This window comes from Passer montanus, unplaced genomic scaffold (assembly GCF_014805655.1).
Source record: "Passer montanus isolate IOZ18808 unplaced genomic scaffold, ASM1480565v1 scaffold5, whole genome shotgun sequence".
In the NCBI taxonomy this organism is placed as follows: domain Eukaryota; kingdom Metazoa; phylum Chordata; class Aves; order Passeriformes; family Passeridae; genus Passer; species Passer montanus.
The window spans coordinates 11,359,950-11,377,814 of NW_024369929.1; the positions used below are offsets into that span (position 1 = coordinate 11,359,950).

Here is a 17,865-nt window from a genome sequence, read left to right on the forward strand (position 1 = left end):
CTGCATTTCAGATTCAAACTGCCAAACAGAGGTGAAAGGAAGAAAGAGAGGAAATCTGAGGAAAGAGGGAAAGTCTGGGGATGTATCAGGGGACAGAATTAGGCTTCCAGTCAAAAACATAGTGCTAAACAGGCTTGCTTTAGAGAAAGATTAGATATTTAGAACTAAACTTGGTGGCTTTTTGAAACCTTTTGTCTTCATGATTTTTGAGACAACTGTTGAAACTGAGGTTTATTCTTGACAAAAATGTAAAACTGGGTACTTCAGAAGTTTCAACAGAAAAAGAATTTAAAATTCTTAACTCAAGATTCAGAGGCTATTATGCCCATGAGAACATGCACTTCCAGCTTTCTTATTTTCTCTTTTGAGCACACCACTGACCCTACCTACAGCTTCCCCCAGCTGTTTGTGTAGCTGCCTCTCGTTTTGGAGAGTGTGTTGAGAGGAAGCCAGCATGATGGATAACAGGAGTCCTTTGACATACTGTGTCATTTATCACATAACAGCCTCAATCCTGCTAAGGTGGCCTTCTCCATATGTCACTGTCAGCTTCTGTGCCACCTCAATGCATCAAAAAGAAAAGTTTGAATATGAAGCACTGTAATTCCTAAGTCACAGCTCATTGCAGCTTTCCAGACATGAAGAACCATTCTGTCTATCTGCCAGCTTGTTTGTTTAATTTTCACTGTCTCACATATGTGAGAAATTAAGTCTTCAGTGTGGAAGAATACCAGAAAAAGTCAGAGGTCTAGCAGAGGGAAGGAAGATAAAAATCTCTAATTCCATCAGGAATCCAATGTGTCATTTTGAAGTGGAAAAAGAAAAGGCAGCCTATGACCAATAGGTATTGGGGAATTAGTAAGAATTCTTCCTTCTTCCCACTCAAGGAAAGAGGTTCCCTAATGGGCTCAGAGGTTCTCTAATGGGCTGATGTAAATGTAGCAAGGTTAAAGCAATGCAGATAAGCTCCTGAACTCGGCTGCCTAATGGACACCTATCTCATATTTTCTGCCACTTCAAGGGTACAAAATGCACTGAAGGCTTCCAGGAAAGCCTCTTGAGATTATCCAGCAGGTCCTGCTTTGGACTACCTCAATTAATCAGAACTCACCCATAAATGCAAGATTACAGCAAGTCAGTTCCCAGGGGACACCTGAGAACACAAACAAGAGGAGGCTGGAGCCTCTGCTCCTCTCTGTCCTGCTGACACAAACCCACAAGTCTCTGTGCAGTCTCCTGAGTTTTACCACAGAGGGCAGCGGAAGCATGAGCCACCCACACTTTTCCATGAGCCTGAAGGGATGTAGCCTGGCTCAGGTTAATTAAGTTTAATATAGAGTTTGAGCTGCCTGGAGCACTCACACCTCACCTGGAGTTATCTTCCCCTCTCTGGTGTGAAATAGTCAAGGCCACCATTCATCATTTCTAGTCTGAAAACTCTCCTGCAACAGGGTAAGATCCCTTTTCTCAGCTTGCTGTAACAATCCTCCCTCACCTTGCCCTGCTCATAGCCCAGTCTCTGCAGAGCACCATCAGGGCACCCATGACTCTCCAAACGAGTCCAGAACTGGCTCAGTTTTAGTTCCTTGGGTGACCCATGACTGAGCATAGCTCCCACACCAAGCCAGGCAAATTGCCCTACCACCCACCCTGTCTGTGAATCACCATTTAGAAAGTCTAAGTTACAACCTTCCTTTTCACCTTCTTTTAGCAGTTTACAAAGCTTACATTCCTGGCTCAAACTTATATGAATCAGAGACTTATTTCCCAGGTGAGATAAATTTGCATATTACATTCCAATGATTCACAGACTCCCCCAGCATGAATGGTGTTAAACTCCAAGAATTAAGATGCCATTTTGGATCATAATAAATGATGTAAAATATACAGTTTTCCACTTCCTTGGGTCATTGTCATCACTGTCATATAGTCTTAATGTATTTCCATTTGATATCATTTCCTTCCAAAAGGATCACAAGCAAGCTACAGCTTGAAAATTAATCAATGAACCTTTATTATGCTAAACCTTAATAACATTACTAATATGATGGAACTTAAACACGAGTTTTTTCCCCAGGAACTGTTTACTGACAAAACCTCTTCCTTCTGTGACATTCACATTGCTACTGTCCTTTCCTGACATCTACTTTTTCTTAAAGAGCCACAGAAGGATATTAAACACAATCTTCTTTCAAAGCAGTATTTCCACTAGTCATAAGTCAGATGACTCAAAAGTTCCTATTTTTAGTGAGAAGTTCAGTGTGCTGAAGATCTTTGAGCAGTTTAGCTTCAGCCCAAATAACCTTCCATTTCTGTCTCAGATTGGACATCTCCATCCTCTCTTGAGTATTTGCAGTAGATGCTCTATATAGATACATTTAAAATGGGAAAAAATAAGAGCCTATTGAGCCTTCAGAAAGCCTATGAGCTAAGTCACTAAAAAACCCTTTAAAGGCCTTTGTAGTCCTATAGGCAGCTCTCTCCCTGAAGCTGCAGGATGGGGCTCTGAATCAACAATATTGCTTCTCCTATCCTTTGTCTTTCAGAGTTTGGCATAAAGACAGACTTGTTTATGTGCATGTAGGGAAAGTAGGAAGCAAAAGAATCATCATTCAGCTAGGGGCAAGCCTGGGTCATTATTTGGGCCACTAGGCAATGGGGTTGAATTATGGCTTACCATGACAGTATCCTAAATAACTGTTAGCAGGAAATATTATCTTACATTACAGAAACAATTACAAGAGTTAACCATTTGGAAAAGGAAATCATGCTGCTGAAGAAGTGCCATTCAGCCACCACAGCTCACATTCCTCAGATTAAAATAGAAATTTCAAAGGGAAAAGAAGATAAATCAATCCAAGTTTATGTCCAAGTAATGCAACATGTCTTTAGGGTAGCACACACCAAAACATATGCATATTTGTGTTGCTGATTTGCACAAAACCATTCCCGTAGGATGAACATCATAATTGAAAATGAGAGCACAAATGGCCACTTAAATGCCTAAACCACAGCTTGAGTAATTGTGCATGCACACACATATTTGTTTTTCAAGCACAACTGCATCCTTTCAGTCCTGGCAATCTGGATCAAAATGGTTTCTATTAACATTATATATGCATTTACATGCATAGAATACTGTATCATTTGGACCTCAGAGTTTTTGGCAAACCTCAAAGCTAACTCCTTATTTAGGTTTCCATGAGGTTTAAGCAAGAATTAGCAATGACAGAGTCATACCTGCACCATAGCTAGTTAGTGGAGAATTAGATATGTGCTTTTTGGGGACCAATCCATCTGAGACTGCATGTAAAATAATGGTTTCAGAGCTGCCACACATGTTTCTCAGAGATTAATAAAATACTCAGGGAAAAACACAAAACAGAAGGGGCTTGAGTGCACCTAAGTGATTTCTTTTCTGTGTTTTGCAACATCTGCTGCAGACCTAGAAACTGGTTGCCACAATTTCTACCCAATGGCCTGAAAGCAGAAACCCACAACATTCACAAAGCAACGGGTCCATCAGCTATGAAAGAAAAAAGTCCAATAAAAGGACAGTAAGCGACACCTGAAAGTAAAGCAGGTGCTTTGTTATGGCACTTTGAGACCAAAGATATAACAAATAAAATTCTGTCATTAGTCCACACTGTCAGAACAGACACTCATCAGTTAAAACACAGAGAGAGCTATGAACACTGGCAAAGCCAGTTCATTAGAGAATGATCCACTCCAAGTGGACTCCAAAGTTGTGTGGGATCTGCTGCTCCAGCTGGATCCCTACAATCTATGGATTCATCTGAAGATCTTCAAAGAGATACTGATATTGGAAAACTTTTGTCAATGATTTTTGAGCAGTCTTGGGAATCCTGAGAGATTCCATATGATTGGAAGCTGGCAAGCATTGTCCCAGTTTTCAAGAAGGAGGACCCCAGAAACTACAGGTCTGTCAGTGTCACAGGTCTGGGTCAGCTATTAGGAAAAAGTTCTTCACTCAGAGAGTGGCTGGGGACCAGACAGGCTCCCCAGGGAAGTGGTCACAGCACCAGCCTGACAGAGTTCAAGAAGCATTTGGACAATATTCTCTGGCACATGCTGTGACTCTTGAAGTGTCCTGTGCAGGGCCAGGAGCTGGACTTGATGATCCTTATGGCTCCCTTCCTACTTGGCATATTCTGTCATTCTGTGATAAATAACAACCCTGAGCTGGGCTTTTGTTTTGATAAGAAATTGTGTAATGAAAAGATACACTTGATTTGAAGTATTTCTACTGTTTACAACAACAGAACCTTTTTCTTCATATTCTCCTCTTTATTTACATTCCCAGCTGTATTACTGTTATGAGCCTGAAAGCTCACAGCCATTGATATGGACACTATTTGATTTTTGAACAGGAAACATACTGGATGGGATTACATCCCATTCAAAGCTGTCTGAAGATAGACAGAGAAGTAGCACAGTTCAAGGGTGCCCTCACCTGCATGTCAGGGAAAGCGACAGAAATTATTGTGACTTCAAACACTTAGCTGTTCTCCACCTGAAATCCAGCATGTGCACAAGACCAGAGAACAAAGTTATTCAAAAGCAAACTCTCTTTTGTGTAGCATGCATGTTCTGGAAGGGAAAACAACTGCTCTCCCACTGTCTTTGGATTGCCACGTTCAGCCTCTACATGGGTTTACAGTAGCACACTTGACAGGTAAATCTGCAGACTTTGGTTTGGCTATTCCATGCAGATGGTTCAACCCACAAAGTGTCAGTTGCCTCTCCAGAGATCTCAGTCTAAAAGATGTTATTTTTGTCATCTAAAAATATCCAAAGATGTTATTTTTGTCATCTAAAAATATCCATGGAAATTAAGCTTTCTCTTAATCTCCCACAGCTCCTTCTACTTCGTGCTCAGACCTTGTGTCACCTCTCTGCTCTCACAGATGTAATCCAGCCCTGCTTTGGCTAACATTATACCCATCTAAGCATAGAATTCACTGCTACTCAAACGAGATGCTAGAGATTTCAATTATATAGACCAAGATCTATTAGAAAATTGGATGGGAGATCACCAAATTTTTTTCACATCACTGAAGCAAGGACTTCAAGCCATGATAGTGCACTGTAGAAGTGACTGATTAGTGCAATAAACTACATGGCTACATAAAGCCTCTTTCCCCTGGTTCTTCTCATTTCTGAACGGTATTAAAATAGTTTATGAGTGTTCAGCTGCTTTGCACTTTACACCCTCTTATGTGCCATAACTGTTAGAGGGAAGACAGAAGACTCATCACTTTTTTAATCTTTCCCTTTTGTTTTTATGCTAATGACCTTTTGTTTTCTAACAAACAACGAATACAGGAAACGTTCCTCAAGAAGTAAATTTTCATTAATGTCATTTCTCTTACTGCTGGCAGAAGACACCACAGACCAGAGCTAGAACTGAGAACCAAATTTCTGCCTTAGGCAGTGCTCCATGGAAGCCAGGGTCCCTGGGAGGACTGGTACTTCCCTCTCTTTCAAAAGCTGAGCTTATGAGCTTTTCAGGAGAAAAATGGGGCAACATGTGAAACGGAGAATAAAACTACTACTAGAGATGCTGTCATGGGATGCACCTGGAAAGAATTCTTGCACTCACAACTTGTTACTGCCTGGTAACGTAAAAAAAACCTCTCAATGAAACAACAAAACAGCTTTACATGAAGATATTGACTTGATTATAGAGTGCTATGTGTGTATGGTTGGCAATAAATCCCTTTTCTTATTGGCATTCCATGAAATATACATATATACATGCAGAGTAGAATATAGCAGCTCTTCTCCAACTGGTATGAGTCTTTAAGTCCTTTGCTATTTGTGGCAGACAAACAAAAGCAATCAAAAATGTGAATTAGGACCTAGACTACATTGTTCACTTCTCCTTTGTGTTCTGCTTCCCAGACACTGAAGGATCCTATGAGTTATAGTGCAATATGTAACAATTTTACATAAGGACACATCCACTGGTGAAATTCAATAAGCCAGTTCTAAAACACTATGGAAAAGTTTCTCACTTCTGCACAGCTCTGAATGTAGCATAATTTCCAAAGAATTTTACATCATAAATCACCCCTCTTTCCATGCAGAAAAACACCAGCACAGTTACCTGAGTCCCTACCAAGGTTATGACCTCATGGAGGTAGTGCTCAAACACTAATTTCGGAGTCATGCAATGTGCACAGACCCAAGGTGCAACACCATTGGAGCCTTTTCCCTGCCAGTGTCACCCCCTGCTTCTCTGTTTCCTCCTCTCAGCTCAAACCTGAGCTATACAACTCCAAGAGCCCTTCAGTTTTTCAAGCCCTTCAAGACTCAGAGCTCCTTTGCAGCATTGAAACTCTGCTGCACCTTTTTCCCAGCAGTGCTGCCCATTAAGCTGCAGAAAAGGTTTTGATTTCTCACCCTCTCATTGCAGTATTGACTCAATTTTCTGGTTTTTATTTTCTTGATGCTTCTGTGGGACATTCAGCTGGGTTTATGAAATTAGGATGGCAATTTGCTGAAACCAGTGGAGCAAATTTTGCCCGTGTAATTACCCAATTGCATGTGCAATCACACAAGCCATGTGCACAGGTAAACAATTCAACTTCAGCTGGACCTCTGTAGGTACATTTTTGCACAGCAATTTTGAAAACATAAGCTCTCAAATGAAGCTTATTTTTGTAGATAAGGCTCTTCATCACTTTTCTACAAACACCATTTCCACTTGCCAGTCTGTTTCCCCAACCCAAGGTCATTTTACATCCCCTCTCCTATCACAGTACTTCACCAGCTTTTAATGCTACATTTGAATAACAGATTCCAAAGAGAGGGAAGGGGGAAAAGTGAAGGAAAAATACATAAATAAATAAAAATGTTAAAGAACAGCATTAGCCAAAACACAAAGCTAACCCAGCATAGAATTTTTAAAAAGCAAACTCATGGAAAATAAGCTTTACACTTGCAAAACTAAGCTCCTGAATTTTTTTGTTCATAAGCTTTCAAAAATTTCAGTGCATATTTCACACAAAAATTATGTGTTTTAATACTTAAAAGGGCCAAATAGCAACATAAAATGAGAAATGTCACTTGGAACTCCAGGGATGACCAGTTTTCATGGCAAAAGAAATATTGCCTGATTTATTACACAGGGTAATATATGAAGGTATATTACAAGAGACAATAACCTTCATTCCCAGGCAATTTCAGCTTTCCAGGTAGTGTGGATATTGCAGTAAAGTACTGGACATTCTTCATTGCATCTATAAAAGTGAAGTTTTTACAATTTCATTTTGTGGACTTCTATTTTCCCACCCTATGAATAACAACTCCATCTCTGCATCTGTAGCTTCCAACAGGCTTTAACTCAGGTAAACAGACTTGATCTTGAGATAGGTGGCCAAAAGAGCCCCTTTACTTGTGATATTAGCTCAATTCCAAAATATTCAGCTTTGATATCAGTGTTTGATGTCTACCACAATCACCTACAAGCTCAGCAGCAATTACATCTCAGTGTAAATTTGCTTGTGCAGTCAGCTGGGCCAGGGTTTGCATATATGAAAATCCCATGAAGGAATAAAGAGACTCCTGATTTTAATACATTTCCCCAATTCCTGCCTTGATGATACTGAGGTATGCTTCACAAACTCTCATCAGGTGGCTGTGGCAGTCATTGCAGCAGGATAATTTCCCTGTGCCAGGAGGTAATCCTGAGAAAGAGCTGCAACTACAAAGCTCAGAGCTCCAGGAAGGGCTTCCTGCAGCCAGGGCTGAGATGCTGGGTCAGGCTGCACAGGAGCCAAGAGCACAGCATCCTTTTCATTCCCTCCAACCCCACTGCACAGCCTGTGGCACTAATGCACCAGGCCCTAACAAGGCACCAGCTGCTCCTTGCCTGTCTCTCTACAGAGCCCAGCACGGGCACAATTGTGATGGGAATAATATCCCACAAATGGGACTCAAATAAGCATAATAACAAACAAGAGGGATAATGACACACAATCAAGCTAACAAGAATTATAATATAATTCAATCATCTCATTAACTTTACTAAAAGCTAGCTTTGTACACCAGTCTCCTGGCTCCTGAAAATGTCTTCAAAGGAGTGCACACATCTGATTACAAACTCACATCATCAGTTAGGAAAACAGACACAAATGCAGAACAAAGGGATTCCTTTCTGAGCCTGTGGAACAACCTGTTCATATCTAATATTCATGCTAACTTGAAAATGCAAGGCAGAACCCATCCAAAATAAAATAGTTCCCAAGGCTAGAAGCTGAAGTGTTTAGTAGTCCAAGGCAGTAACACCTCTGAGCCCACACCTAGTGATTTTTGTAGTAAAATTTCCAAGTGACCTTGCATGACCAGCATAAATTGTACAGGGAAGAGCACAGGGACACACACACAACTCATTGGGCACCTTCACTGTGTAAGAGCTTACAAGGACTGCAAGTGCTTTGGCAATTGGCAGCTGGGAGACTGATGAAACATGGAACAATGCCTTGGATCCTTCTAGTTTTTAATATGGCCATTAACTAATTAGATTTCACGACCATTTAGAAGACAGATGATATTGCAATCTCCATTCTATTAGCAAGAACAATATGGTACTTCCATGAGAAACCTGCCAACAGGAGAATGAGGCCCCAGAATTTAAACAAACCCTAGATCCTGTCCACATCACACCTTTTAGTCAAAAGGCAGCAGTTGTGATGCTCAGTTATTAGGCTGGACACTGAGACAAGCAGTTATAAGCAACAAATTGTGTTCACTCTCTGGGTCAAACTCCTGAAAGCACATGGGATATGCTGAAGATAAAAGGAATTGTAGCAAAGCACCCAAAATTTTAGCTATAGAGCTTCTGAGAAACAAAACCACCAAGCAATAAAACCAACTCCTGATACAAGGCTGGTGCTGAGTCCCACAAACAACGATATCAACACAGGCTCCTGTTTTAGAGGCTCAGGCACACTATAAATTAGGTGAGGGTGTTAAAACAACAGCTGGCTGCTAATTAGTCACAGCCCCCCTCAGCAGGGTATCAGCAAAGTGGCAGAGAACATCTCAAGTAAATTAAATTTTAAAAAATCCTTCTGCAATCACTCCCCTGACAGACCCTTCCTTCATCTCCCCTCTCAGCTTTTTATTTATTGTAATTACTTTAGTAATAAGATTTGTTTCCTTGTTATTATATATATTACCATGCAGGGCAACAACAACAACAACAACAAAAAATAATACATGGGAAGAGTTATGGAGCTTATTTATCTCCTTGGCTGTTATTGGGCCGTTGGGTGGAGAGAGCAATGAGGAGGTGGGGGCCTGGGAAAAGCAGTAAATAGAAAAGAAAGCATATTCCTTGGGAGCAGAGACATATGGGGGCATATTTACGAAGGAGGAAACACTGACAATGAGTGAATAGAGCTAATAACTCAGGGGGCCCAGCAGCCCTGGCTGATAAAGGAAGGAATAAACAATCCTGCACTGGAAGGGCTGTCAGAAGGGAGAGTCCTGGGGTGCAGCTGTCTGCAGGGGGATGTTTATCACAGAAGGAGAGCCAAGGATGGGCTGTCACATCAGCACAGCACAAAGGGCCTTGGATGAAACTGGGGCACCTCCCACAGCAGAGCGAAAACTCAGAAGTGTGTGGTGCAGGGCCAGACACCATTTCTGGTTGTTCCACCAAGGAACAATTCACAGAAATGAGAGCTAAGAAATACTGCAGCTCATATTTTATCTCATGCTGTGCAGGCACTAGCCACATTTGGTACCCTAAGCTCTCAAATCCATCACTGCCCTCTCAGTGAAAGGCAACAGAAGCAACACCTGAGGCACCAAAGCAGCAAAGAGCTGTAAAAATTTCTGCTGTACTTGAGGAAAATTAGCCCACACTTCATGTGCACGTCCCAGAGCCACCAAGTATCCCAGTACAGATGTTCCCAGAACTCACATCTTTGTCATCTCTGAGGTTTTAAGGAAAGCACCAGTGCACATGCTCTTGCCACCTCCCAATGTGCATCTCAGAGCACAGCCAGCGTATGTGAGGGTTGAGTCTTTCACAAGTTACAAAATGCTCTTTTTTTCCAAGTATGCCTTGCCTTCCACATATCCCTACCCAAGTAATTTTGGCAAGGTGGTAACAATTTAGGTGAAGAACTTCTGGAGAAAACACAGGGACAGACTCAGAGAACATCTGTCAAAGAGCAGCACACGACTCCTGTAGCACCTCTCTCCTAGAGAGAAATTCCATTAATTCAAAACTACTCCTTTCCCAGCCTTCTCACATCTCTGCTCTGTCCTTAGAGAAACAAACACATCATAGATTAACCAGTCTGGAGAGAGCATTTGGAGTGTGTTTGCAGAGTGCATGGCATCAATTTAGAACTAAACTTCTCCTTCAACCCTCTGACCACAGAGAAGCAATAAAGAGAAGGAGAGATGTCTGCAGTTGTACAGCTTTGTGTGACATCACCTCAAGATTTAGTCCTTAAGGATGCAGTTCTGCATCATAAACTGACTCCTTAGACCAGCCATTAGCTTTTCTCCCTATCCCTGATCCTTTCTGCCTATTATTGCCCAGAGAACACAATGTGTCCATTCAGGAGAGTAAGCATTAATACAGGAGAAAAAAGGTCATTTATACAAATAGTGTCTTAGGGTATAGAGACAAATGTGGTGCTTCTCCTCCTCCTAAGGTCATCCTTCCAAACAGAAGGCACCAGGTTCCAAAGGTTAAGTGGGAGCACACTCCTTTTTTCCTTTGTACTTTTGAGACTGTGCAGAGGAAAACTGTTCTAGGAGGGATTTTAGTGGGCATTTCTCTCTCTTTATGTCAGTAATTGTCAAACAACTGAAGCTTTTCTCTGATAGGCTTGAGGAGGTAATGAACAAAGCCCCTGAGTAAACAAGGAACAGACAGAGTAAATTAAAGGGGAAGGAGCATCAAGGGAGAGACAGAAAACCCAGCACCTCACCTGCCTTACCTTGGAGATGCAAAGCTTACTCAGCCTGTGCTGGGGGAGGGCAAGTGCAGGAGAGAACAGGATGTTTTTAAAACAGATAAAGAATAGTCCGTGGCTATATTCCAAAAGAAAAACCAGGATTCCCTCTACCTAGCTGCTACTATGGTTACCCCACGCCTTTGAAGAAATCATGTGGCTTCCAATAACTTTCCTTCATCTAAAAAAGACTCACCAGCTCCCATTTCCACTCATTGGTTCATTATTTTGCAAAATTCATCAAGTTCTTTTCAATGAAAAGCCTCCTTGATTCAACAGGAGGGAAGAGTGAGAAAAGGGAAGCAGATGAAAATAAAAAGGAATCATTAAAATTAGGTAAAGGAAGAGGAAGAAGATGCCAAATCTTACACACTCCCACAAGCTTTTACACGTCCACATACACTCTTACATGCTACCAGTAAACATGAGCACCAGAACAAAAATATTTCTTTTAATATAAGAGGAACCATGGCTACTAAAAAACATACATATAAAGAAACAAGAAAAATATGGGAGGAGAAAGAATCCATGGGAGGATTCATAATAAAGATCTATTTAATTTAAAACATAAAGGAATTATTTATTCCCCTCTGCAGGCCTCATGATCAATAAAGGAGACGTGGCCAAGTCCCTTTTCTCCTGGTCCATTTAAGGTTTACTAAACTCATCTTCATCACCAGATTTAACTACTGTTCAAGCTCATCTGCACCATGGAACACAAAACACACCTCCTGTGTGACACATACCCTTCATTCGGGTGCCACCAAGAGCCACATTCTCCCTCCTGAAGGTCCCTTCTCTGCTGCACTGGTTCCTGACAGCTGGAGGAAAAGGTCAGCCATTCCCTCCAGTCCTGCATCTGATAGAAACTTTAACTAAGTGTAGTGAGAGGAAAAAAATAAGGGGGAAAAGCCACAGTTGTTTTTCCTGTTCCTTCTGTCTGAGAGGATCAAGAAAGCATTTGGTGCCAGCAGAGGCTTCAAGTACCCTGGGGCAGTACCCAGCTATTCTGAACAGTGCTCCCAGACTCCTGGCAGACCCAGGCCCTGGGAGCACAGCAGCCCAAAATCTGTGACTTCACAGACTAGAGACTGTCAGAAAAGCCCTGGTGAGCCAGTCATCCCAAACTCAAGTGAGTTTGAAACCCAGCTCAATGCAATTATTGCTCAGGATTTGCTTTTCTGCTCCCGTAACACTCGATATCACAGCCCAACCCCAAAGCAGGTGTGGGACTGTACCTTAAGAAAAGTTGTTCTTCTACACTTTGCTGTGTTCCGGTGCTTATTTAAGCCCATTTTTCAGCTTTGACATTTGTCACGTGCTCCTCTGCAATAAGCCAGGGGTCACAGTTGTTGCAAACCCTCCAAGACCCCATCACCAGGTCAAGACAGCAGCCACTGGTGTGATGTGATCATGACGTCCTGCCCTTGCACTGGGCAGGACCAACAGTCATTAACACACTGCCACTCTCAAACACCCAAAGTGAACAAATTCCACCTTCTGGAGAGAGGAGGAGATTTGTTTTCCAGCAAAGAGCAAGCCTACCTTAGCTTAGGGCCCTCTTCAAGGTTTCACACAGCAATATTTATTTCAGCTCAAAATATTAGGAGCAAAGTTGTGCCTTTTCCAGTCATGTACAGGGAGAGGGAAGTTAGTGTGGGTGGATAGGGAGGGTATAAGGTAAAGAATGCAAAAAGGAATCAATATTTTTCCAAGATCAGATTCAGCATCTCTTAGGAAACATGTGGGAAGGAAGATTGAAAAGAAGGTGGGAGAAGGAGGAAGGTTCACTATACAGAAATATTTCTGTGAAATTTTAAGAAATCCTTATTCATCCTCCCCCACCAGGTTATACAAAGCATTAATTACAGCTAGTTTTTCCCAAGCATATCTGCTTTGCAGCTGTATTCTGCCCTGCTGCTTTAACAGAATGGATAAACCTCCATTTGTCAGTAAAGATCCTGTTTCTCCAGCACCACTAACACTCCTTCCAGGTAACTGAGAGATCTTCTGACCGCAGACAGTGCAGAACCACATGCACCTGACAAATGCAGGACAGCACACCAGGCCACGCCTTAGATTCACATTTTCCATACAGGACTGATAACAGGATGAATAAAAACACAGGGCAAAGGGAATTCTCCCAGCACAAACACTGAAGATGGGAACTGCTGGGTGCACAGACAAACCCCAGGATAAGCACACGTCACAACTCACTTGCCATTGATGACTCCATCAGGATTAAGCATGGGCACAATCTTGAAGATGAAACATTTCCTCAGGAGCTCAGCAATGGGATCGCAGCTCACCAGGAACTCCAGGGTGCCCTTCATCACCCAGCTGGCATTGCTCTCCCCAGGGTGAACACGGGCTGTGAGGAACACGTAAGGACGGCTGCCTGCAAAGCAAAGAAAAACACCCCCAAACTAAACAGGGCTTTCCTTTGAACAAGGTCTTTGCAAGTGGATTTTATTCCCCTTGAATTTAGAAAACAATCCAAAATGCATTCTAAGGAAAAATGCATCCCTAGACTTTCCAGATATTTTCTCAAGGTGCTATTTACAAACTGATCACAGATTTGGTCCTCAGAACCAGCACAGAGCTAATTTCTGTCTTTATTTTGTGATAACTTCTAGGTATTTTCATCTACCATTAGAAAGCATTCTGCAGGTGCAGGTTACTGCCTCCAAACAGCTTTACCATACTTTCTAGCAATTATTAAAAGTTTGATCCAATCAAATTTCATTAAGGTTTAAAAGGCAGCAAGAAGTTATTTAATTGTCTAAGGTCCTGCTCCACTTTCAGTATTTCACCATTAACTATTCAGAACTTTCTAAATATCTAAGCAGATTTGCCCACCCATAAGGGGCTCCAAGGACATGCAAGCTACCTGATCTCTGGAAATAATTTGTGCTGTAAGGTCAAAATCATAATTAATTGAACTAAACTGATATAATTAAAGAAAATGCACTAATATGTTCACCATAGCCGCAGAGGTTGAGTCCACAAACCTAACCATTACTTCATAACAATACAACAAAAGCTAGAAATAACAATGCATATAGCTAAGGCAAGCTGTTGCTTTTGGTGGAAAGACTTCTTCAGCTTTAAATAATATAGATGCTCACTCAGATTAGAAAGGCTGATTTTCAGAAGCTGCAACTAGAAGAGTTCATCTGTTTGTAGCACTACTTCCACGCATGGGAAACATAAGCTGTGGCAATTTGAGTAGGGGAGAGGATTGGGGGGGTTGCCTTTTTAAAAAAACCCAAAGAGTAAATAAAATTTTTATTGAACAGTTCATTGATAATCTCTACTGAACCTATTTCAAAACAGACTTGCAACTTAACAGCAAAAGTTTTCTTGTTATCAGATATGTTATTTGCTGTTCCTGTGAAAAAGCCACTAAACACATTTGGTCTGGGTACAAGCCTCCAAAAACTCTCAGCATACATATGCCTAGAAAAGACCAAGTTTGACAGCAGATTCTTTGAAGATCCCATCTGTGCTGAGCACACTTCAGGGATGGGCCAAGGAAACAGGAGAAGGCAGAAGGAGACACCTGCCAGGCACAGAAAATAAAAGGAAAGAGGAAAGCAATTATCTGTCTTAAAATGATCCTTTTGTGGGCATTCACTATCACAAGTCGAGCTGACAGATTTATTCAGTGGAAAGCTTTATCTCTCAGGGCATCACAGCCACGCCAGGGCAGGTTTGTCCTGCTCCATCAGGACACATCAGAGCTCACGCTCTGTTCCCTTCATGGGCTGAAAGGCCCAGCTGACAGGCCTGGGAGAGGCAACAGGACAGAATGCAAAACCAAAGGCATCAGCTGAGTGCCCTTGTAAACAAATGCTGAATTAGCATTTTACACGCCTTTGTCTTTAGCTCCCAAAGCCATCCTTCTGTTTCCAAATGTGTTACAAATCATTAATCCATCAAAGTAAAACAGGGAGGTAGAACATCACCCCCAAAAATACAGATGGTAATTAAGGAGGTTTAGCTGTTTGTCTGACCAAGAAAAGGCTGTGTCAGAGCTGGGAATACAGGTGAAATGTCTCATTTCACGTTCAAACAAGGAATAAGCATTAATTTCTCTCCTTACCTGAAAGGATGTTTAGTTGTTTGTGTGACCAAGTGTCAGAGCTGGGAATATAGGTGAAAATTCTCATTTCACGTTCAAACAAGGAATAAGCATTAATTTCTCTCCTTACCTGTATATTCTGCACAGTTCTGCTCAGTATATACCGTACAGCACAATTTAGTTATATCATACAGGGATACACTCAGATTTGGAAATAATCCCACATCCACACTTCCCTCTTAAGCAGTTGGTGGGCACAAGAGGAGTGAGCTGCACTCCCAGCTCAAAGAGCTCATACAGAGCAATCACGTTCTGGTCCAGTAAAGCAACTGGGATTCAGTTCCTCAATAGCCACATATTAGGCTTTTGTCATTCTTACACCTCACCATACTGGGGGGTTGGTACATTTTCATCAACATGTACTTAGGTACTTATGGATTGCCAAAGACTCCTTTAGCTCCTGCGAACCAGTTGTTCTGATTTTTTTCCCCCCAAATTAGAAGACACTAGTTCTATTCTTCTCCAGCTAATTGTGCATTACCATCTACCTTAGTAATGCCTTATAACAGCAACAAACAAAAGCCAGATTTCACAAAGACATCAGCTGCATTTTGCCATTTCCAAACATTTTCTCCTTTCTCCCATCACCATGATTTAGTGCTGTTTTGCAGGCTCATTGCTGAGCTAAACTTATGGGGCTGTGCAGTTATAGCTGGGAATGAGGCTCCTGAGGACTTCTAATGGACAACAGCTGTAAATAGCACAGAGCAAAATAAAATGTGCTCTCTTTTGCAATTGATGAATACAGCTTTAACAACTCTTACCCCTTCTGGATATTGATACAGAGTGCAGCATCTTAATTGAGAGGTTCATTCCTCAGTCAAAATAAGAAAAATAAAAAAACCTCTAAGCAACAGCTTTCTCATGTCAGAAACCCAGGACAATTTGCCATAATTCTGCTAATTGCAATAGCATGGGGCTGGCAGAGATCTGGCTTCTGCTGTTTCCCTCAAGGCTCATCAAAGACAAGCTTGTCTTACTCAGACTCAGTGTTGGAAAAGCTCCTGGAGTCTCCAGATCTTAAACCCCAGAAAGAATGAGGGAAGGGAAAGAGACCAGAGATCACCTACACTGTTCTCCTGTGGGTGACAACAGGAGGGCCCCATTGCCTGCAGGTCCAGCCAAGGAAATCTCTCTATTCCAGTGGAAGTTTCCTTTGAAAGATCCCCTCCTGCCAAGCACATCCTCAGCTCTGACATCCCACCCACAGGAGAGTCGTAAGGGAGGTTTGTACAAGCAAGGAAACCACAGAGCTTGTTAACTGTCTGTTCCCTTCACAGGAGGCATCACAGCCAAACCCCACCTCCAAATGCTGCTCCCCCAGAGCGCTCCCAGCACGAAAACTAATGAAGCGGCAAATAGAGCAAAGAGCTGATGACATGGCCATAAAACTTGCTGCTCTTGAAACACCTGGAAAACAGCAGGAGTGGCTCAAACCTATGGTTTACAGCATATCCAGTTACTTTGGAATTACTGTGCTAAGTGCTATTAACAGAGCTCTGAAAGGAGTAGACAGAGCAGTGGCCAGCCATGCTCCACACTCAGCTGGCAGCCCCAGTGGAGATCTTTGCACTCAGTTCAGCTGCTTCCCTTCATTCCTGACTTCCAGCACCCCCATAACAACTCAGTACTACCCAGTACAACTTACTGGTGCCCTGCTGCCCTTCTCTCTCTGCTCTTTCAGATCTCCATGGTACAATTTCCCATGCCCTGCTAAACCTGTGTTAAGGACTCACAACCTCAGGTTCTCTTATATACCTCCTCCTAGGACCAGAACTGAGCTGAAGTCTTCAGAATCCTCAGGCCAACACTTAGGCAGCTCCTTTCCATGTTCTGAGGAAGCTCCCGAAAGCTCAGGTTAGCCATTTATCTCTGCAAAGCCCACATGACACATAACCTTCTCTGGGAATGTAAATAATAAAAAGGGAAAGTAGAGGAGCCTTTTCATGCTACATAAACCTTATCCAACAAATCACGTCTCCTTACACTGTGTTACATTTCAACATGCCCAGAATATAACATGGCATCAACAATACCCAAGGTGGGAGATTAAAGAACCACTGATTCCTCTTGCAAAACTTCGAGCAAAGAACCTTTGAATGATAATTTTACTAATGCACCACCTAATTCCCATCTCTCCTTCTCTTCACTCATTTTTGATTGTGTATATATGAATGAAAATGAGAGCTTTGTTCTTCCAGTAGTGCTAACTTGCTGCTTAATCTCCTGCCTCTAAGGGTCCTCCTCTAGTCATGTCATCACCAAGGTTCACTGAGAGGTGGCTTTGATGTCACTAATCGTGACATCAAGTGGGGAAAGAGAAGCCTGAAAGAAAAGAACAAAACCCCATTAACACAGCAGTGTCCCTCATCAAGGGGAGCACAGAAAGGAAATGAAAAGCAGTTCCAGATGCCCTGACCTGGGCTGCTGCTTTAAATTATTTCAAGCTGAGGTCTGAGCCATGCCATTTGTAAAGGGACAGGGCATTGAAATGATGCAGGGCTAGGATTTTTTTAAGGAGTCAAAGGGAATTAGGTACACAGCATGTGAAAAATTCAGTCTAGATCCGGATCTTGGGCTGGAACTTTCTGGCTGTGCCTCTGCATACCTCTCTTTCCTTTGCACAAGTCCAGGGCCATTAAGACACAGGATTCTTTTTCTGCTTTATGTACAGCATGCCTACCATGAGCATTACACAGATCAAAGGGCCAACTTTAC

The 17,865-nt window shown here is 42.1% G+C and overlaps 1 protein-coding gene across 2 annotated transcripts in view; it reads right to left on the reverse strand.

The window, feature by feature from the left end:
• The window catches only part of AGBL1 (AGBL carboxypeptidase 1), a 265,872-nt gene that overhangs the window by 147,809 nt on the left and 100,198 nt on the right, over nt 1-17,865 (reverse strand). For both annotated transcript variants that reach the window (XM_039723561.1, XM_039723560.1), the window contains exon 18: nt 13,221-13,401. In XM_039723561.1, coding sequence (XP_039579495.1) covers nt 13,221-13,401 — 181 coding nt within the window. The remainder of the gene's footprint in view (nt 1-13,220; nt 13,402-17,865) is intronic.